Source organism: Lethenteron reissneri, chromosome 42, assembly GCF_015708825.2.
Source record: "Lethenteron reissneri isolate LAM-NWPU_2019-01 chromosome 42, ASM1570882v1, whole genome shotgun sequence".
Taxonomy (NCBI): Eukaryota; Metazoa; Chordata; class Hyperoartia; order Petromyzontiformes; family Petromyzontidae; genus Lethenteron; species Lethenteron reissneri.
In genome coordinates this window covers 516,183-537,987 of record NC_083820.1, presented here as the reverse complement: position 1 = coordinate 537,987, position 21,805 = coordinate 516,183, and the positions used below count along the sequence as shown (strand labels likewise).

The following is a 21,805-nucleotide window of genomic DNA, read 5'->3' as shown; positions in this document are numbered from 1 at the left end:
TTGCATTGTGCGGTTATTTATCTGTTACTTATTCTTTGGGTCTTTCGGTAAAGTCAGGCTGATGACGACCGCTTGCGTTGCGATCAAAATTCACAGTTTTTTGTTATCTTCTTGGTTCTTTCGGTAAAGTCACGTAGAAGGGAAATAATAAAATAATAAAAATACAACATAATAAAATACAATTCTCACGACGTTTCGGCCACAACGCAAGCAGCCGTCCTCAGGTGAAGAACAGGTCTGTCGGAAAGACAGCGTCTGAATGAGCACCACCAGGCTTGGCAGCGTATATTTAAGCGGGGTTAGAGGGGGAAGGAATTTGCATATCAATAGGAATTTAGCATATTTATGGGAAATGCTAAATTCCTCTTGATATGCAAATTCCTTTGTCAAGGCGCCCTTCCCCTTCTAACCCAGCTTAAATATACGCTGCCAAGCCTGGTGGTGCTCATTCAGACACTGTCTTTCCTACAGACCTGTTCTTCACCTGAGGACGGCTGCTTGCGTTGTGGCCGAAACGTCGTGAGAATTATATTTTATTATGTTGTATTTTTATTATTTTATTATTTTCCTTCTACGTGACTTTACCAAAAGAACCAAGAAGATGAATCCCTGCAGTCACGAAAGCTTTAAATCGAAAGTTTTTTGTTAATTTTTGTTATTTTTCTTGAACCTATCTCCGTGACTTTACCAAAAGACCCAAAGAATATGAATTCCTGCAGTCACGAAAGCTTTAAGTCAAGATGTATTTGTTACTTGTTTTACGTTTATGTCTCTTTCACATATTTGTCCCTCCCCATTAAACAATAAATAATTTCTTTTTTTTTACATATCCCATCAGCCACGCGGGCTTCTGGGAGTGCATAATTTCTGCAGCAACGGCTCGGGACAACCAAACCCCTGGAACTGGCGTTGACAATTGGTGTCTCGTCAGCAGTGAAAACTTGATGAAAAAATAAGAAAAGGTTTTACCCCTTCCTAGAAACAAAGCAGAAGTTGTGTTAAAATGTTCAAACACCAAAATAGAAACATTTTGCAAGGCATCAAGTCTGCATTAACCACGCATACTTGTGGCAAAACATGCAAACCAACACGCTCTCATCATTCATATATGCATTGTCTTGGAAACCGATTGGCCGGTACCAGAGACAGCCTTCTTTATGGCCTAGTCTCACCAGTGTCAGACCAGAGAACGCCAAGAGGCGAACAGTACACTATCAAAACTGATTTTAAAAATATAAGAATCGGTTTTAACCTTTCTGGCAATAAAACAGGTGTTAAGATGTTCAAACACCAAATAGACACATTTTTCTAAAGCATCAATTCTGCATTAACTACCCATGCTCGTGGCTAAACATGCACACACATGCTCTGGTCATAATATTTGACGTTTTATTGCCAGAAAGGGCAAAAACCTATTCCTTATTTTGTTCATTAGTTAAAACGTGCTCTTCCATCGGTGAGCGGAGCCAGTCGTCATTAAGCTCCTTTTTGAAGTTCCAAGGACAAATAAACGTCTCCCGTTGCGTACGCAGCCATCAGAAGCGACCTCCTCCCCTGGCCGCCCGCGCGCGTTACGAACGTGTCAGAGCGTGTGCGTGCGTTTTGTAGCGTGTTGGAGTATGTGTGTGCGTGTCGAAGTGTGTCGGAGCGTGTGTGTGCATGTCGGAGCGTCTGTGTGCACGTCGGAGCGTATCAGAGCGTGTGCGTGCATGTCGGAGCATGTCGGAGCATGTGTGTGTGTGGGAGCGTGTGCGTGCGTGTCGCAGCGTGTGTGTGTCAGACCGTGTGCGCTCGTGTCGGAGCGTGTGTGTGTGTGTCAGAGCATATCAGAGCGTGTGTGTGCGTGTTGGAGCTTATCAGAGCGTGTGCGTGCATGTCGGAGCGTGTGCGTGTCGGAGCATATGCGTGCATGTCAGAGTGTTTCGGAGTATGTGCATGCGTGTCGGAGCGTGTGTGTGCATGTCTGAGCGTATCAGAACGTGTGCATGCGTGTCGGAGCATGTGCGTGTCAGAGCGTGTGTGTGCATGTCCGAGCGTATCAGAACATGTGCATGTCTGAGCGTGTGCGTGCGTGTCACAGCTTGTGTGTGCGTGTCGGAGCGTATCAGAGCGTGTGCGTGTCGGAGCGTGTCATGAGTATGTGCGTGCATGTCGGAGCTTATGTGTGCGTGTCGGAGTGTATCAGAACGTGTGCGTGTCGGAGCATGTGCGTGCATGTCGAAGCGTGTCGGAGTATGTGCATGCGTGTCGGAGCGTGTGTGTGCATGTCTGAGCGTATCAGAACGTGTGCATGCGTGTCGGAGCATGTGCGTGTCAGAGCGTGTGTGTGCATGTCCGAGCGTATCAGAACATGTGCATGTCTGAGCGTGTGCGTGCGTGTCACAGCTTGTGTGTGCGTGTCGGAGCGTATCAGAGCGTGTGCGTGTCGGAGCGTGTCATGAGTATGTGCGTGCATGTCGGAGCTTATGTGTGCGTGTCGGAGTGTATCAGAACGTGTGCGTGTCGGAGCATGTGCCTGCATGTCGAAGCGTGTCGGAGTATGTGCGTGCATGTCGGAGCGTGTGTGTGCGTGTCGGAGCGTGCGTGCAACCTGTGAGCAGCATGCAGCTCGGCCATCCTGTCCTGTAGCTCGTGCGTCTGGTTGGGGGCGAGCTGGAAGCGGCCTGCGTAGCCGGCGCCGTGCTCCGCCGCGTCGTAGTCCCCCAGCTCGGCCTGCAGGGCGTAGGAGCCCAGCAGGGCGTGCACCACGGGCAAGCACGGCAGCCGGCCCCTAGCCACGTCCTCGCGCAGCTGCAGGCACAGGTAGTACCTACGCACGCGGCCAGCGGCCAACGCCATCACGCACACACACACACATCCTTAACACGTAGTAGTAGTAGGGGCTTTTGCGAGATGGCAACTACTACCTCGCCTGGTATAGAGGTGGTCGTAGGTTCGATCCCGACCCTGACGCCTACTGTACATTTGGAGTTGGCATGTTCTCCCCGTGGTCACGTGAAATTTTCTCCGGGTCCTCCGGTTTTTCCCTCTAGATTTAGAAACACACATTTAGATTTTTGGCTGCTATAAATTTCCACGTGATAAGCCACTTCTTCGGGCTTTAAATTTGTGGCCAGGTCACTCCTGATAAAGAGCTACGTAGCTCAGTGGGCCTTACCTGTTTAAAATAAAAATAGAAAAAAAATGTCAGTTAATATTATCCATAATAAAGCCTTTTTTGGGTAAGATGGCATAAAAATAAATGTGTCGTTAAACCCGCCACCACCACACAGCCAATTAGTAAGGTTTGTCACGTGCACAAAACATGCCTATTAGTTACTAGTTCAACACAACCGGTGTGTTGGAGAGTAAACTCACAACATTTACAATTTGAGTGAACGACGTTCGCTGGTGAAACGTCGTTCACTCAAGGCGATTACCAGAATTTTGATGAAATCTTCCTGTTTCTGGTATTAAATAGAGATAGAGTAAGGTGATGTAATCACTGTGCACCTACCAACCTTCATTATAAAAACCTTCATCTAAAAAAAATACTGATATCATCATTCTAATCATCAGGCAATTGCTAAAACTCCACCAAAAACGCAGAATGACAATATAATTCTTACACAAACCTCACAGTTTCACTTGTTCACGAGTTGCTGATTTGAAGATTTGAAGGTTGTTTTAAGGGAAGAACGGAAGCTGAAATTTGTGAAAGTTAAGACAATTGCTCTCTGTGCTGGTGGAGGGGGAGTGAGAAGGGAACAAGAAGGAGAGAGCAAGACTGGGCGCAGAGCGAGGGAGGCACAGAGAGGGGCGGTAGAGATTGGGAGCAGAGAGGACGGGGTGGGACAGAGGAGTGAAAGACGAGAGATGGGGCAAGACCTTGGAGGGATTTATAGACTTCGAGTGAGAAATGTAAACAGACAGCGATAGTAGACAGGGAGCCAGTGGAGTTGGGAGAGTAGAGCAGACATGTGGGAATTGTGGAGTAGGTTTTTAAGCAAAGGCCCAAATGTCAAGCGGTCAGCAACAAGCAGCACTTTAAAAGTTGTCATTGATAAGAGCGTAACATGTGTCTTGACTTGAGCATGGGGGTGAGATGTTAGCTACCTCGCCTGGTATACAGGAGGTCGTGGGTTCGATCCCGACCCTGATACCGGCTGTATATTTGGAGATTGCATGTATCTCTCTCTCTTCCCCCGTGGTTGCGTGATCTTTTTCCGGGCCCTCCTGTTTTTCCCTCCATATTTAGAATTAATATCACACATTTAGAGTATTTGGTTGCTATAAATGTCCACGCGATAATCCACTTCGTTGAGATATCATTTGTGGCCAGTTCGCTTCTAAAAAAGCTATCTATCTCATTGGGACTTACCTGATCAGTTTAGTTTGAGTCTGTTATTGTAAGAGCTTGGGGGAAAGAGACGATGGGAAGGAGGAATTTCAAAATAGGGCCGGGTGAAGGAAGAAACAGAGAAGCATTGTGACCTGCAGTACGGTGGTTGAGACAACGTGTGGATGAGATTAAACTGCCTTCTATGAGTAGTTAATACGTAATTAAATCTACCACATTGTTGGAAGGCTTAATTGAGATGCACGGTGAATTAGTCGCCTAAATCATCTGAATTCTGATTTGTGTCCAAGCGTTATCACAAGCAACACTAAACAAATACTTGAACTTATAGCTGCCTACGTGCAGGTCGCAATGCAGGCACGGCCCACACCTGCAGCATCTTGCCACTGGAACAGTGAACCCCATAAATCCACTCCAGCGTTGGTGGTTAAGATGGCAACAGACGTTGGAAGAACATGGCCACAGCCATTGATGCCACCATCATACACCTCACTGCCAACGCTCTTTACCCTCTGCCAGATCCTACAGCTTCTATACAGGAGTGGCGCAGTAGCCTCCCAAGATCTTCCCTCAGTCTCCCACCATCTGCTCTGTTGACTTCTACTCTCCTTGGTCGCCCGACTCGTGGAGACCACGTGTCCGGCCCTCCCCGATTCTGTACTCGCCTCCCACCCAGCAGCAGCCGTTTTGGCCTAATTACAACTGCGCACATGCCTGACACGCTCTCGTACAAACCTACAAAAGTAACAAAAATTGCCCCTTGCAATGAATTACACTAAATTCATATTGTTAAGTGAATATAATAAGATCCAACCGTGTCCATCCAGTACTCACCGAGCTGCATTGGCTTTCAGTTGTCGGATGAATACACTATGAGGTCGTACTCATTACACACAAATGCTTGCCACAAATGAACCACAGTACCTCGCTGATCTCGTCAAGGAGCACAAACCATCACGCCAACTCTGGTCATCCTCGCAGCAGTGGCTTTTGGTTGGCCATCGAATAAATACGGTCACCGAATCGCACACTTTCAGATATGCTTCCACGGCCGTCTGGAATGCTTTCCCTTCTGATTTTAGGAAGCTACTGGAGCTATGCACTTTAATCTAGATTGAGAACTTATTTCTTTAGAACTGCTTTTTGTATTCTTGGTTCTTTCGGTAAAGTCACGTAGAAGGGAAATAAATAAAAAATTACATTCTCACGACGTTTCGATTGCAACACAAGCAATCATCATCACAAACTAAGTTGCCTCTGTGGTAGCAGTAACATTGGATAAACCAAACGACATGTCTCGGACTGCATCCGTGAACACAAAGCAGACCTAAAATACGGTAGGACCAACACCTCAGCCGTGGCAGACCACTGTTATAATTCAGTGGGCTCACATGACATTGACTTCTCCAAGACAGAGGTTCTCTGCAAGCCATCTGGCTACCATGAGAGATTCGTTCATGAGGCTATCCACATATACAAACACAGAGGCAATTTCAACTAAGAAGATGCATTCTGGCTTAGCAATCATTGGAAGGATTTGATAAACCATTTCGGGTCTTAATTGATTGTGTTCACGCTTACGGTGACTTTCAGACCGCATTCCATTCTCTTTCTCTCCCCCCTCCTCCGTTCCGAGCATAGATGGGCTCGTCCGCCTGAACAACCGCCAGTTGCTGTCCGTGGTGCTAATGTTAAGAAAAAAACGCCACTTTTTTCAAAATTTCTTGCTGTGGTTTTCACACCTGATGATGATTGCTTGTGTTACAATCGAAACGTCGTGAGAATTTAATTGTTTATTTTTATTATTTCCCTTCTACGTGACTTTACTGAAAGAACCAAGAATATGAATCCCTGCAATCACGAAAGCTTTAAATAGAAATTTAACTGCTTTTTGTGTTTAGTTTGTTGTACTTCCCACGCACCTCCGATTAGCACGGTTGGCTACGTACGTTTCGAAATAAGTTCAAAATACATACACACATACACAAAGATATAGTAAACAGTACCTGCTAATGTCTTCCAGTAGATGTGATGGGTCCGGTGGATAAAACTTCACATTGAAGGAAACAAGCCACGGAGAGTCTGGAAAAGTCCCACAGCCAACATGCAGTAAATCCGTCGCTAAGACGTGGTGCAGTGAAAACCAGGTGCATCTCACAGCAACAAGGGCCTGGGTTCAAATCTTCACCTGGGTGCCTTTTTGTGTGGATTTTGTATGCTCTCCCCCTGTTATGCAAGGGTTTCCACCAGGTTCTTCAGTTCCCTCCCATAAATAAATAAATAGCTTACGATGTAACTGGTATTGGCCAAACATCCCAATGCGGAAACATTGCATGCAAATTACTCAATTGGGATTATATAGAGTAACGTCGGCCCGTAATGTGAGGCTTTCCTGGGTAAACAATTGCAATTGGGAGCCGCAGTGGTGAGATGTTAACTACCTCGCCTGGTATACAGGAGGTCGTGGGTTCGATCCCGACCCTGACACCTGTATAATTGGAGTTTGCATGTTCTCCCCGTGGTCAGGTGGATTTTTCTCCAGGTCCTCCAGTTTTTCAGTCCACATTTACAATCAACACGCGTTTAGAGTATTTGATTGGTATAAATTTCCACGTGATAAGCCACCTCGTCGCTTCTGAAAAAGAGCTACGTAGTTCAGTGGGCCTTACCTGGTAAAATAAAAATTAGTTTAGTTTAGCAATGTTATTGGAGGGTTTGTAGATTTAGAAAACTGGTCATCAGAATTTTTTTTTAAATGTAATTCTCAGTAGTCCCCATGGTTTAAAGTGCAGTCTCCAATTCTGATTATAATTACATTCTCCACTCTGGCCCTATACTGCCTCTCTGACGAAGTGCTGTTCAGAAGTGACGTTGCCTGAAACATCACTGATCATTACATTTTTTAAGGCAGCAGTGTTGTTCACGAGTGTGTTGGGGTTTACGTAAATAATTCGCTGGACTATTGAGATAGTTGATTTGCAAATAATTCCCGTATCTGTAAATAACGACGTGTTAATGATGTTGCTATAACCATTCAATTCTTGTTTATGATTTAGCTGCTTATAATAACTGTAATTTCTATCTATAAAAAAAAAGTAAAAAATTGTCTGTTTGTCGGTTTGTGGCTTTGTGTGCGTTCGCGCGCTCGCAAAAGATTTGGCTCAGGTACCACGCCGTAAGCCCCGCCGTGAGCAAGCGCTATTCCTTTTTCACATCCGTTAACTTTTAATAAGTATAATTAGCGATTTAGTGCTATTTTTTTGCGCTATTTGCGCTATCTCTTTATTTATTGTTTATGAAGCGTGTACGACCATACCAACTCACGCGCCTTTGGTGGGGGGGACGGCCCATGCCAAGTCGCACGCCTTCGGTGGGAGTGAGGGGGACATTTTCTTTCGTGTTAAAAATGCTTTAAAAATTCACTAAACGCTGATCTTAAATCTTCACTGTGTGATGTCCCCCCCACCCTGATGCATGCAGTTACTAATATATACAGTCGCTATATGTTACCACTATAGGCCGTAGATATTACTGCAGAGCGGCCGGGGAGATCATGGCTGGGGGCGGGGGGGTCAGGGGTAGCAGCCCAACCCCAGCCTGCCAAGGTGCCACCTCGGCCGGCTGGACAATCTAGGCGAGGCTCTGCACGGGACTAGGCCTCATCACGCCACTCTGTCAGGTGAGTACTTTGTGCTATAGAGTCGATAGATACTGCTCTAAAGTCAGCATGTACTGCTGTAGTGATAGCAGGTACCACCACGGTCGGTATGCAACGCCTGGTATATAAACTAGTTTCATATAAAAGTTTGATGCGAACATTGATATTTAACATAAGACTAGAGTGTAAATACTCGAAAAAATGTAGAGCAAATAAATAATAAACACATATCAATTGTGTAAAAAACATTTGCATTTTAAGTTGAGCCTACAGTCATTCCTCTGCAGAGCTTACAATGGATGAATATTGCACACTCGTGATAACCTAGGTTATGAGAGCTATGCGTTTATACATTGGAGGTACAAAGTGTGACACGTCATACTTACGCATCAGCTGTTTCTTAATTTCTTTAATGGGATCCAGCCAATTCTGAAAAAAAATACGTGAAAATGTGAAATCCGTAGAGACAGAATACTAACTGTCGACACCGTCAATGTAATTATTGCCCTGGATTGCAAACTGTTAGATTTTTTCTGACAGATTTCCAACCATGCACCCTAAACACATCATCTGCACATGATCTGCGCATGTGTAGTGACTGTGATTGACACTGTGTGGTGCCGGGCTTACGAAGCTACAGCGGATAATGTGTTGTCATTATGGGCAGCCCGGTTACGGGGAGTAGTAACAGCCCTAGCAGGGCTTGGGTGAGTGCTGGTCAGCGCGAAGGCACCGCAAGCAGTGTGTGGTGCGGGCTCCCCGTGAGAGAGCGAGAGGGAGCGTCAGCCAGCCAGGGTTACGTTGGGGCATGAGACACTGGTTGACCTGCTGACACGTAACTGGATGATATTGGTGGATAGGGGCCGCTGGGCGGTCACGTGGTCTAAAAGAGCTCTCGGGAACCTTCGAGACAGAGCTCGAGAGATCTGGAAGGTGGGTGGGGCGAAGGGCGCAGCAAGCCCCAGCCCAGGGGCATATAACGGGGGTCCCGTGAAGAGCTCGAAGTCTTCATGTCCTGGTGTGAAGAAGATCCACGTTGGGGAGAAGAAGCATCTAGCCACGCGGTCCAGGACCCAGCTTGTGGTCCGGGCCGGGATAGCGAACTGTGTCTAGTTCTGCCGTAGCGTGGTTAGATGTGCATTCGAAACCCGAGTGTAGATTGTGTAATGTTGTGTTCAGTTGCGGAATAGTGTTGCTCCCAAGATAAAGTCTGCAACTCAGTTGGACTACACATGTAGTGAACGCAGCACGAACGAGAAAATATTTTTTTCCTCGTGAAAATTCATTATTCTTGAGTTAACGGTCTCCGAGTGAGGCTCAAGCAACACCGGGCAAGTGTGGCGAGCTGCTCCTCTGTACTTGGTGGGATTTCCACGCATTTCTCAATGCAAGTGGGGGTTTCACAACACGTCGCGCCATCAGTTTCCGACTGCCGATGTTGCCCCAAAGGGTTCCCGGCACTAAGCGGCCCTCAACAACAAGAAAATGCAGCTTCGGTGATCTGCGCTGAAAGAAATCGCGTTTCTCTTCTCCTAACCATGAATGGAACCACATCCACATTCATTGCGAGTCGCGGCCATGGAGACCCATCAAGCATGACACTTCACACTGGGAGATATGGCAATACATTCTCGTGCTCCTATAATGCGGCAATAGTAATTGTTGCGTTCCTGAAGAACACCGCGTTGCAGAAAAATCGCCTTATCATAAATTATATATAATTTAGGGTATAAATCACAGTCCACGATAACACGTGAGATGCGTTCACAGGCTGAACAGAGACTGAGGCGCGTGGGTAGCATCTAGAAGCATCCAACAGCATCCCACCTTGTGTGATGCTACACCGAGGCTACCGTACGACCGCTTATTCCTACTCATGCGACGTAGTTCCGTTCGATGGCTCGCGTAATATCCAATTCGCATCCGCGTTATAAAAATAGTGTTCCCTAATACATTTATCGCGTTATATCTAATTTGCACTATTTAAACGAAGCAGTGTTATAGGAGAGCACACTTTAATTGCTAATGCGCTCCGATCATAATTCTCACGTAGCTACGAAGCGACGGTCTGCTTCAAGTTTCACGGTGGATCGAATTCCCTCGCATACTTCTGCGAGCTTCACGGTCATCCTGGTTGTCTCAAATTTAGTGTGACAAGAAGGAGGATCAAGACATCACCCCGCTCAAAGAGCCACTGACGCCGCAGCACCTCGCCAAATGCGTTCATGCCAACGACGCTGCGAGCCTGCCGGCTGCCTCCGCGCAGTCTCAAAGGGAAGGTGGAAGTGAGGCGAATGTGTGCACATGTAAAAAAACGCCGCCGTCACCTTCTGATCCGAGGCATCCTTGTAGGTGAGGGAAAAATAGTCCCTCTCCAGAAGGTTGAGATGCTCACACACCCTGTGGAATAGCTCGTGTCCTTTTGCATGTCTCTGCGAAGAGGGGAAATACAGCATGACATACGCGTACCATCAATCACCATGACATATGCGTACCAGCACTCACCAAGACATACGCATCACCATGTCATACACGTACCAGCAATCACCATGATATACGCGTACCAGCAATCACCAAGACATACGCATCACCATGTCATACGCGTACCAGCAATCACCATGACAAACATGTACCAACAATCACCAAGACATACATGTGTAGTGACATCGCGGGATATCACTGTGTAGTGCCGGCCCTAGAGAGGCATGGCATGCGGTGTATTGACATCGCAGATACCACTATGGTGTGGGTGTAGTATCAGCCCTAGAGGGGCTCGGTCAGCGCTGATTGATAGCGCTGGATGGCATCACGCTTGGCGTGCAGTGCCAGTCCTACAGGATAGGGTGTGGGAGTGCCGGCCATAGGAAAGGGGTTACTAAAGGCCATGGCACTCTGGTTGACCAGAGAGAACACATGACCAGTTAAGTCTACAAAGGGTCCCTGAGTGGGGGCTAGGGGTGGTCACATGGTTGGGGTCCAGATCCTGCTCGAGGATTCTGGAAGGTGGCATGGCCAAGGGCGGAGCCAGCCATGCCGCAGAGAATGTAAGCCGGGTCCCCCAGAGGGGCTGGCATTGTTGTTCATCCTGAAGAAACCTTCGTCTACGTTCTACGGTCTACCGAGTCTCCAACACTTGGACCTGGACCCGAGCTGTGGTCCGGTCCGTTGTAGCTAGTTTTGTTGTAATTAGCGTAGTTAGCCTGGTGGTCACCACCACAGGTTGTTATTCTGTTAAGGGGCAGTTACCCCGTGTGTTGGTGTTAAATAAATGTGTTGCCTCCAAGAGTACGTCTGCGACTCAGTTTAACTCACTACATGTGTACCAGCAATCACCATGACATACGCGTACCAGCAATCACCATCACGTTCATAAGCGTACCATCAATCACCATCACATACCATACCATCACGTACGTGTATCACCAATCACCATCACATACGCGTACCATCACCATGATATATCTGTACCATTAATCACCATCACCAGCACATACGCGTACCATCACATACACGTACCATCAATCCCCATCACAAACGTATACCATCAATCACCATCACATAAAGCGACCGGTTTATTAAAAATATTAACAGGTTATTTTTATTTGTACTGTCACTTAGAGGAAAGGAAGATTTATCAATTTACTGGACAGGTGGGTTGGGTTGGGTAGTGGGTGGCTTGTGGGGAGCGGTAGTGTAGTGGTTAGCGCTACGCTGTGCTATGAACCCGGTGACCCGAGTTCGATTCCCGCTCAAATGAGTACCTGGTGCGGTGTGTAAACATCACCACTGGGGAGACAAAGGCGGCTGGGTGTGGTGTTGGTACATTCACCCCCTTGTGTGCTGTGCCGTTCTTCATAGGTGCTACTCGCTAACAGAACTTGCCCCAACAGTCTGTTCAGGCTACACGGGGGATCTTTGTCTTTGTAGTTGGTGACTAAGAGCACTGTCTGAAGTGTCACGCAAAATAATCTACGAGCATCATTGTAAAAAATATAGTCACGAGTCAAGAATGTAAATGTATGTATATGTAGAGACGTAAATAGCGTCTCTAGGGCGTATAAGCCGACGACAACCACAACTGGTGAATGAGTGCGCACATACCTCTCGATGGGGCCGATGGAGACGTGATGGAGAAGCAGGCCCTACAGAGCAGGACCCCGTCGCAGAGAGAGAGAGAAGGGACGTGCCGACACGAAGTAGTGAAGGGGGCCCGGAAACGGGGGCCCGGAGGACATGTGACGCTGGCTCCGGTTCCATCATGAGAGACCGAGGAAGGGGCGTGGCCAGAGGTGGAGTAAGGCCACACTCGAGAGGATAAGAGGGATGGAGGCAGAGCGATCGTGGTTGTCTGACGGGAAGAGCTTACCGTGCGACGTTGCTTCGGGGGTCTTGGAGCGTCGGTCGTCGGGGGACCCTTTGGGGGTCTAGAATAACCCCGAGTATTGTTAACCCGAAGCCCTGTTAAGTTGTTAATAAATCGTGGTGCCTCCAGACTTCTGTGTGTGCCTCGTGAGACACACACTACATCTGATGCCAGAAGTAAAAATATTTTATAGCTAGGTGATAGCGTAGGCTTAAAATATACACGAGAAGAAGACAACCTACCAGGGATTCTTCAGAGGAAGAAGACGAAGAGGGGGTGATCCCCCAGACAGCCCCGGTAGAGGCGGCCCCGGAGATGGACCACGAGGAGTTTGGGCCTGCGGAGCAGCAGAAGGAACGTGACCTCGCCACGCCACCAGCAGCGGGGGAGAGACAAGTGGGCGCGTGGCCAGTGCTGGGCCAACCTACTGTCCACTTCGGCAGTACTCGTCGCGGAGATGGACCTGCACGAGCCGGCTGAACGAGTCGAAGGACCGGAGCCGCGAGGAGAAGACTTCGCCGCTGCTACGTCTCGCGCGCGGGAAACGCGGGAAGCGCAGCCTACACAAGAGGCCGCCATTTTGAGCAGTGCGCGGGACGTGGTTCCTGCCATCGCGAGTGTCCCGCCAAAAATGCAAACGGAGGGTCCTGCTCTGAAGAGGCGCCTTCCCTTTGTCGCGGCAGGCGGAGATTGGGTGGCCTTCAGCCGCCGCTTCACTGCTACATGCGCACTGGTGGGATAGACGGAGGGGAAAACGCTGCGTGCGCTCCCAACGGTGTTAGATGACGCTGCCTTGGGAGAATTCTACTCCATTCCAGCCGAGGATTGGGTGACGTTGGCGCAAGCTCTTCAACAGATGGCGGGTCGAAAATCCCCGCCATAAGTTTGCTGCACGGAGATGAGAAGAAGTCGAGATGCCTCTTGTCTTCTGCAGCGCGCTTATCTCGCTGGCCCAGGCGGCGTACCCAAAAATGGACAAGGACGGCCTTGACGCACTGGTCTTGGATCACATGCTGGGGCTGGCCCAGGAGCTTGATGTTGCGCTGCCTGCCTCCGACGACTTCACGTTGCTGAGAGTCACAAGGTGCCTCCAGGCCCACCTCAACATCAAGCGCCGCTTGAAGGTGGTAGCGTGCACGTGTCCTGCTGAAGATGCAGCAGCTTCTGATGAGGTCGAGTCCTCCCAGGCCTTCGCGTCGCTCAACATCAGCGGATGGAGGAAAGCCGAGATGGGGCAGAGGGACGACCGTGATCAACGGACGGAGGCCTCCTCCAGCCCCGGATCATCCCCCGTCGTGTGTTTTAAGTGTGGCCTTCTGGGCCACATCTCCAATGGTTCTCCCGACCGTGGGAGAACCTCCAGGACGTCGTCATCCTTCGGCCGACCCTCTCCCACTCCGCAGGGCCCCCAGGCGAGTCGTGCTGCACCACACACCCGGCCCTCGCACTCACCTCATTCATCCGGTTCATGCGTCTGCCTTGATTCGCGTGTGGGGCCGTGCGCTCGGGGTGCGGGGCGGGTATTTTGGAAATTGGCTGCCGATGGATGGCCAAGGCGACCTGGTCAGTGGTCAGCATTGGGCCAACGCATCGTGGCCACGGCATTCTCGGCTGTCATTGACACTGTGCAAGGGATAGAGGTGCGGATGCTATTTTACACGGGAACATCCGCTACCATCATATCTGAAATGATTTTTTACTGCTTACCTGCTAAATTAGCTACCCTCCATCCGGTTGATGTCCCGTGCTTTGCGGCAAATGGCGATTTATTTGGGAATTATGGGGCTACCATAGCCATTGGCGATATTTAAATAACCGGCCCGATTTTAGTTTCCAAATCGTTGGCCGTGCCTTGCCTGCTTGGAACGAATTTTCTAGGAAAAATGCCCCTCAAGATCCTCATTGACCAGGGGTGCCTGGAATTGCCGTCCGGCCATAGAATGGCCTTTTTGCCCTCCCCCACTCGACTGTGTCAAGTAAACGCCGTGATCCCAGCACTCGTATGGGAAACAGTTAAAATTCCCCCTGGAGCACAAATGCTGGTGCCTTTGCACCTCAGGAGGCAACTCAATGGGGATGCTACCAAGGGAGGTGTTCTTCTAACACCATCCAACATAGTGAGCCGTGGCCTTACGTTGGTCAGGGCCCAAACTATCATCAAAAATGACCAGCAGCCTTTCATTCAAATTTTAAACGCTGGTCTTGGACCCACTGTCAAACAGGCGGGCACGGTCCTAGCTCACGCATCGCCAGCAGATGGCAGGGTGGTAATGACGGACCCCGTCAAGATGGTCACTGCTGCGGAGCGGGGTGAGAGTTGCGACTATGCGTGGGTGGACGCACTCTGTGCCGAAAGCCCTGACTTGTCAGAGGTGCAGAGATCCGCATTGCGTGCGCTCATTAAGGAATTTTCGGACATCTTCAGCAAATCCAAATACGACATTGGCCGCACGTCGTTGGTACACCATCATATCAACACAGGCAATGCGGCCCCCTTTCGTCAGAACCCGTACAGGCTGAGCCCAACTGAGAAGAAGCATGTTCGCCATGCAGTTGGGGAGATCCTAGCCGCGGATATTATCGCCCCTTCCAACAGTCCGTGGGGGGCTCCAATTGTTCTTGTCAAAATGCAGGATGGCACCTTGAGGTTTTGTGCATTTACAAAAGTTAAATAAGGTATCTGTTGCCGATGCGTACCCACTTCCTCAGATGGATCATTCCCTGGATGCCCTGTCTGGGGCGCGGTTCTTTTCTACTCTTTCCGGCTTTTGGCAGTTGCCCTTAGATGAGAGTTCCAAACCTAAAACAGCATTTCGAACTCCCCAGGGCTTGTTTGTGTTTAATCGCCTTCCCATGGGACTCCATTCCAGCCCAGCCACATTCCAACGGCTTATGGAATTGGTTTTGGCAGGGCTCCAGTGGGATTCGTGCCTCATCTATCTTGATGACGTCATTGTCTTTGTATGTACATTCGAGGAGCACCTACTATGGTTGCAAGCCGTCTTTCTAAAAATGCAGGCAGCCAATTTTAAATTCAAGCCGCAAAAATGCCATTTTCTGCAGAGGTCGGTCCGATATCTGGGCCACATTGTGAGTGAATCCGAATAGTGACGGACCCCGACAAAACGGCATGTGTGCGTACGTGGCCGACCCCCAAGACGGTGGGTAAAATGCGAAGTTTTGTCAGGTTTGCCTCCTATTACCGTCGATTTGTGCCCGGCTTTGCGACTATTGCAAAACCACTGCATTTCCTTACTGCCAAAGGCCAGAAATTTTGTTGGGGAATGGAGGAGGGGGCGGCATTTGTCACGCTGCGGGAGGGTTTGGTGAAAGCTCTTCCTCTCCGCTATCCCGACTTCTCCCGACCTTTTCTCCTTGACATGGACGCCAGCGCCACTGGGATTGGTGCCGTGCTGTCCCAGGTTGTTGACGGGGTGGAAAAGGTCGTGGCTTATGGGAGTCGGGTGTTATCCCCTGTGGAACAGCGGTATTGTGTAACGCGATGAGATTGTTGGCCATTGTCTATTTTGTCCAAGAATATCGTCCGTACCTCTATGGGAGGGTGTTTGAGGTGCAGTCGGATCACGCGGCCCTTCAGTACGCACTGCAGGTTGAACAACTGTCCGGGCAGCTCTCGCAGTGGCTAGAGGTCCTTCAGGACTATACTTTTAAAGTGTCGTACAGAAAAGGTGTTCGCCATAATAATGCGGACGCTTTCTCAAGACTGCCACCTCGAGACTCATGCGTGTGCCTCGCAGGTGCGGGATGCTGCAAAACCCCTGCTGGGGAGTTGCCTCAGGCTATGGCGGCGTCTATGGACGTTCTGCCTACGGATACGGTCGGCCTCATGCATGACGAATGGGGGTGACTCCAGATGGAGGATGCCTCCCTACTCAAACTGCGGCGCCATGTCAGTAAGGCAGAGAGTCGGGGTAACAGACGAGTTTCGCCAGTGATCCTTGGTGGGGGCTTGCTGATGAGATTGGACGAGAAATCCCATCGATACGCCATTGTGGTGCCATTTGTTCTGTGGGGAAAGGTTATACGTGCGGAGCACGAGCGCTTAATGCACCTTGGTGTCGAAAAGACATTGCCTACTCTAAAAATTCACTTTTAATGGCTGGGCATGGCCGATGACATTTATAACATGCTACAGGGTTGCACAGAATGCGCTCACAGCAAACCTCCAATGAGAGCGGATCGCCCACCGCTGAAATCCATCTGCGTTTCGCTCGATGTTCTCGGTCCGTTCCCCACCACTCCACGGCGGAATAAATATGTATTGGTGGGGGTGGAGTATTAGTCGCGTTGGCCAATGGCCTGGCCGCTACCAAACCAATCGGCTGAAATCATCACGAATGCGTTCCTTCATGGCTACGTATGGGATAAAGGCGCCCCTGAACGTTTCTTGATGGACCACGGCAAAAAAAATTCGTCCAAGCTGTTAATAGATGTTTGCGAGCATTTGGGTACCAAGAAAGTGCGCACATCGCCGTATCACCCCCAGACAAACAGTATGGTGGAGAGGTTACACAGAACCCTGACCTAGATGTTTTGCCAATGTGTCAATGAAGCCCAGTCAGACTGGGACTTACATGTTCTGGGCATGCTCGCCGCATATAGTTCCGCCCCGCATGCTTCTATTGGGTTTTCCCCATTTTATTTAATGTATGGAAGGGAGCGTGACCCACCAATTGATGTGCAGCTCAAGCCGCTGGAAAATTATCCAAAGATATTGAACCCCATGCGTCTTACCCTATAGCGTTTGGCAGAAGCTAGGGAGGCCTCTTGGGGGAACTCAGCCTTGCGACAGGTGGCCAACGAACGGCTCGTCAAGCCCTGCCAGTCCACAACTATATGCACACCAGGGGACAAGGCGTGGCTCCACTGCCCCCATGTCCCAATGGGTACCTCCCCGAAATTACACAAACTATGGCAGGGCCTGGTCAAATTGGTGGAGGTGAGGAGTCCGCAGTGCGTGCAGATTCAGTGTGGTCACTGCTGCTGGTTTGTGTACCCGTCGCGGCTAAAACGTTTTTTTCCACCTGCCGTTAGTCTTTCATCTCCACTTCCTGAGGGCCGGGTGTCTGGTCAGTCTGATGAGCTGGGGCGCGCGTCGGCTGACGTCCTTCCTCAGGACAGGTCTATTGTTCCGCCCACAGGGTCCAAGTGCCTATCGCCCCCAATGTCACCGGTAGTGCCGGCCCAGGGTGGACGGGGGTGAACGGGGGAGTCCGGAGCCGCCATCGCCCGACCCCCCACTGCTTGGGAGGTGCAGTGCTCATTGAGTCATCTTCCGACTGTTCCTGGAACCTCCAGGGGGACCGCACTCTCCTCGCTTGACAGCCCGGCATCAAGGACTCGGGCAAAGACTGCTCGATTTAAATGACCATCCTCTGGCGTCTAAGTGCACCTACACCCGTGGTCCACGGGCGCTGCTCGAGCCAGATGGGTCAATGGCTGACCCGGGCTCATCTCGTGCTCAGGTACGGCGTTACATATGCGGGGGGTAGTGGGCTGTCCGGGGGGTGGGTTGGCAATTGTAAATAGTTGCAGTTTTCTTATTTTTTCCCTTCCCTCCAACTCTTCTTCTCCCTGGTCCTATATATAGTGTGAACATAGGTTCTCTGCAAGCCATCTGGCTACCATGAGAGATTCGTTCATGAGGCGATCCGCATATAGACAATTTCAACCGAGAAGATGGTTTCTGGCTCAGCAATCATTGGAAGGACGTAATAAACCATTTTGGATCTTAACTGATTGTGTTTACGGTGACTTTCAGACCGCAGTCTACTCACTGGCATTGACTATATATCTTGTATTCTCGGCAGGGAAAGGATTTTTTGCTCCGCTGCAAGTCTCCTACCACCACTCTCCCATTGACATATTTCGTTGCTTCCTCTTAGTATCTTTCACGCGACGGTCAATGGTATAGTGTATAGCAGATTGTATAATAATAAATAGTATAAAATTGTAATGTTTAATACAATTGTAATGCGGGCGTAAACGGCCCTCCGGAGGTGACGTCAGGAGGGGAGGAGTTAGGTCACGTGGGGGGGTGAGGGGTTAGGCTATAGAAGGAGGGGAACCGGAAGAGGACGGGGAGTGACGGGGAACCAGGAACAGAGAGAGGCCACGAAGGGCGAAGCGGAGGGTGGCGAGATCGCCACGAACACGGGGGAGCGAGGATCGGCACCGTTGGCCAGCGGTGACCGACCCGAAGCAGCGAGGAGGCTGCAGTCAGCAGCGGGGCTGCATACAGAGTCAGCAGCGGGTCTGCATACGGTAGCAGCCAGAGGGTCTGCACATAGGGGTAGCAGCGGGAGTCTGCATAGAGGTAGCAGCGAGTCTGCAGGGAGGAGGTTACAGTAGATGAAGCAGAGAGTCAGAGGGAAGAAGGAGCTATAATAGCAGTGAATAGCCGGGGGCTACAAATACAGAGTTATAACAGAGTGCCGTGTGGGTGAGGACGAGAACCCAATAAAAGACACGAAGACAGAAGGAAGTGTCCGAGTCCTTTTATTACACTGGTGTCAGAAGTGAAACGGCATGGCGAAACAACTGAGGAAAAAGAATATTCCATCCCCGGCGTCGGCTTCATCTTCGGACGACGACGATCTTCCTCCTGAGGTCGGCTTCACTTCGGCGGAGGGAGAGATCCGTGAGGGCCCGGGCGTCGAGGAGGTGGCCCCTTCGTCCGACCCATCTGCGTTGAAGGACGAAGATTTAAGATGGATCCGGATGGCGGAGCAACTGGCAACCCTAAAAACCGTCATCACAGAGTTGTGTGACCTTGTCACGCCAAGGGCGGCGTTGGAAGGTGATGGTGGTGATCGGCAGGAGCCCGGGTCGTCTTCGATGGCGCCGCCATCGGCCACGCGGCGTGAAGACGCCATCTTGGGCGTGGCGCACCACGGAAGGCGGGAAGCCGCCATTTTGGGGCCACCGCGAGGATCGTCCGCCATTTTGGCGACACAGCGTTGCGACGCCTTGCTGAACTTACCGCCGGAAGAGTCAGCGACGGACGGAAGCAAGCCAAGGAGTCGCAGTCGTCACCTTACAACCGTCAAAGAGTTCTCCATCGGGGGCGATTGGAGTGCGTTCGCCTGCAGATTTTTGGCGGCGGTACGTACGGCAAGGTGGACGGACGCTGAGGCACTGGAGGTGCTCCCGACTCTTCTTGATGATGAGTCCGTTCGTTTTTTTCGCTCTATAAAAGCTGCGAAGAAGAAAACTCTGCGAGGGGTGTTCGAGGAAATGGCGGACGCGTACGAGCCACCGGATGACGCCCATCGCCGATTCGTGCAGCGGCAACGCGCACCTGAGGAGTCACCTGTAGCGTACAGGGGCGCCGTGTTGGAACTCGCTATGGCCGCTTACCCGGAGACGGAGCCTGACCTGCTGGAACCACTCATCTTGGGGAAGATGTTGGAGTTGTCCCGAGATCTCGGCATTCCCATGCAGGCGTGCGGTCACGAAAAACTCACGTCCCGGACCGCGGCCAAGTGTTTGGACGCCCAGTTCAATCTCCGCCGCTGGAAACAGGTGACGGCGTGGACGGGCGGTCCTGTCGTCGATGGGGGGGCCGTAGGGTGGGACCCTACGAAGGCCGTGTACGTGCCGGATGCGACCGGCCCAAAGGAGTTGTCGGCCGCCTCCACTCCGTGGCCGGCTCGAAGCGGGCCAGGGCCGCGGGCTCCGCCGCCGGCGCGGCCGCGTCGGGACGGGGTGCCCGCTGCGCGCCGCCCCGACGTCGACTGCTTCCGCTGCGGCCGTCGGGGCCACTATGCCAGGGACTGCTGGGCCCGGGTTCCGGGGCCGCCCCAGCAGGAGGCCTCGACAGCGGACGCCCCAAAGAAAGACCCTCCGGCACAGGCAAGTCGGTGCGCACCAGACACCCGGCAAGGCCTGACACCTCACTCATCGCCGTTGTTATGCGACGCGGATGTTGTAAAATACGGGAGGCCAGTAGCTGAGCCTTGTCGCTCGATAACGCAGTGGCGTAAGCTGGCTCGGCGGGTTGTCGCGGCCGCTACCGGTTCGTCCACTGTACCTGGGTCCATCCAAGGGGTGGACGTACGTATTTTGGTGGATTCCGGTGCGTCCGCGACCATTATTTCGGATGTGATATTCCATCTTTTGAACATCCCACCGGGGGCCGTGAGGCCGGCTTACGCTTCCTGCATCGCTGCGAACGGGGGTAGTATGGGCATCGTGGGACAGGTGGACGCTAACATTTCTATCGGGGGTGTCTCGGCCTCGGGCGTTGTGTTGATTTCGAGGTCCCTGGCGGTTCCTTGCCTGTTGGGTACGGATTTTTTGGCTAAGATGCCCATTCTAATTAGAATCGCATAGAACTACCGGGGGGCCGGAAATTGGAATTTTTACAGTCCGCCTGGGGGCGACCGGCTCCTGTCGCCCAGGTGCAGGCGCTATCGGAAGTTTCGGTTGATATTCCACCTGGCTCTCAGATGCTCATTCCCTTACGATACCGGAAGCCGGTTCCGGGTCGGCAGGGTGCTTTTGGGATTTTGCTGTCGCCGTCCGCCGCGGTTACGGGCGGCTTAGCGCTGGTAGGGGCGCAAACTATTGTCCGTCCAGATCAGCGCCCGTTTTTGCAGGTGTTAAATGCGAGTGCTGAAAGCGTGTGTGTGCCAGCTGGTACCGTTGTGGCACATGCCACTACGGCGTTTACGGCCCAGAGTGACCTGCCGGGCGGGGGGCTTGTGGGTGGTGTTTCACACGATGGAGGGGTTGATGATCGTTGGATCGCCGAATTATGTGGGGAAAATTCGGCCCTTTCCACCGAGCAGCGTTGTGCGATTCATAAATTATTATCGAGCTATTCCGATGTGTTTAGCTCGGACGATTTGGACTTGGGACGCACCTCGCTTCTCTCTCATCATATCGACACGGGGGACGCTGCCCCTATCCGGTTGAACTCGCGTCGGATGAGTCCGGCTGAGCGTGAGCATGTTCGAGGGGCAGTGGAAGACATGTTGAAAGCAGATATTATATCTCCGTCTAATAGCCCATGGGGCGCGCCTGTTGTGTTGGTTAAAAAGAAGGATGGTAAATTGCGATTTTGTGTGGATTTTCGGAAGCTGAATAAAGTGTCGGTGGCAGATGCGTATCCCCTGCCGCGTATGGACGATTCTCTCGACGCCTTGTCAGGGGCTAAGTTTTTTTCAACGCTAGATCTCTCTTCGGGCTTCTGGCAGCTCCCCCTTGACGAGCCCTCGCGAGAAAAGACAGCTTTCCGTACGCCGCAGGGGTTATTCCAATTTAACTGTCTTCCGATGGGGTTGAATGCTGCCCCTGCCACTTTTCAGAGGTTGATGGAGTTGGTGTTGACGGGGTTGCAGTGGGAGACATGTCTCATTTATTTAGATGATATTATAGTCTTCAGCCGCACATTTGATGAGCATTTACTGCGGTTGGAGGC

General features: G+C 51.0%; 1 protein-coding gene across 6 annotated transcripts in view; it reads right to left on the bottom strand.

The window, feature by feature from the left end:
- LOC133353088 (protein 4.1-like) overlaps nucleotides 1-21,805 on the bottom strand; it is a 68,405-nt gene that overhangs the window by 27,278 nt on the left and 19,322 nt on the right. For all 6 annotated transcript variants that reach the window (XM_061569213.1, XM_061569208.1, XM_061569212.1 and 3 more), the window contains exons 4-7: nucleotides 10,325-10,429; nucleotides 8,384-8,426; nucleotides 6,346-6,421; nucleotides 2,591-2,809 (exon numbers count right to left, since the gene is read on the bottom strand). In XM_061569213.1, coding sequence (XP_061425197.1) covers nucleotides 2,591-2,809; nucleotides 6,346-6,421; nucleotides 8,384-8,426; nucleotides 10,325-10,429 — 443 coding nt within the window. The remainder of the gene's footprint in view (nucleotides 1-2,590; nucleotides 2,810-6,345; nucleotides 6,422-8,383; nucleotides 8,427-10,324; nucleotides 10,430-21,805) is intronic.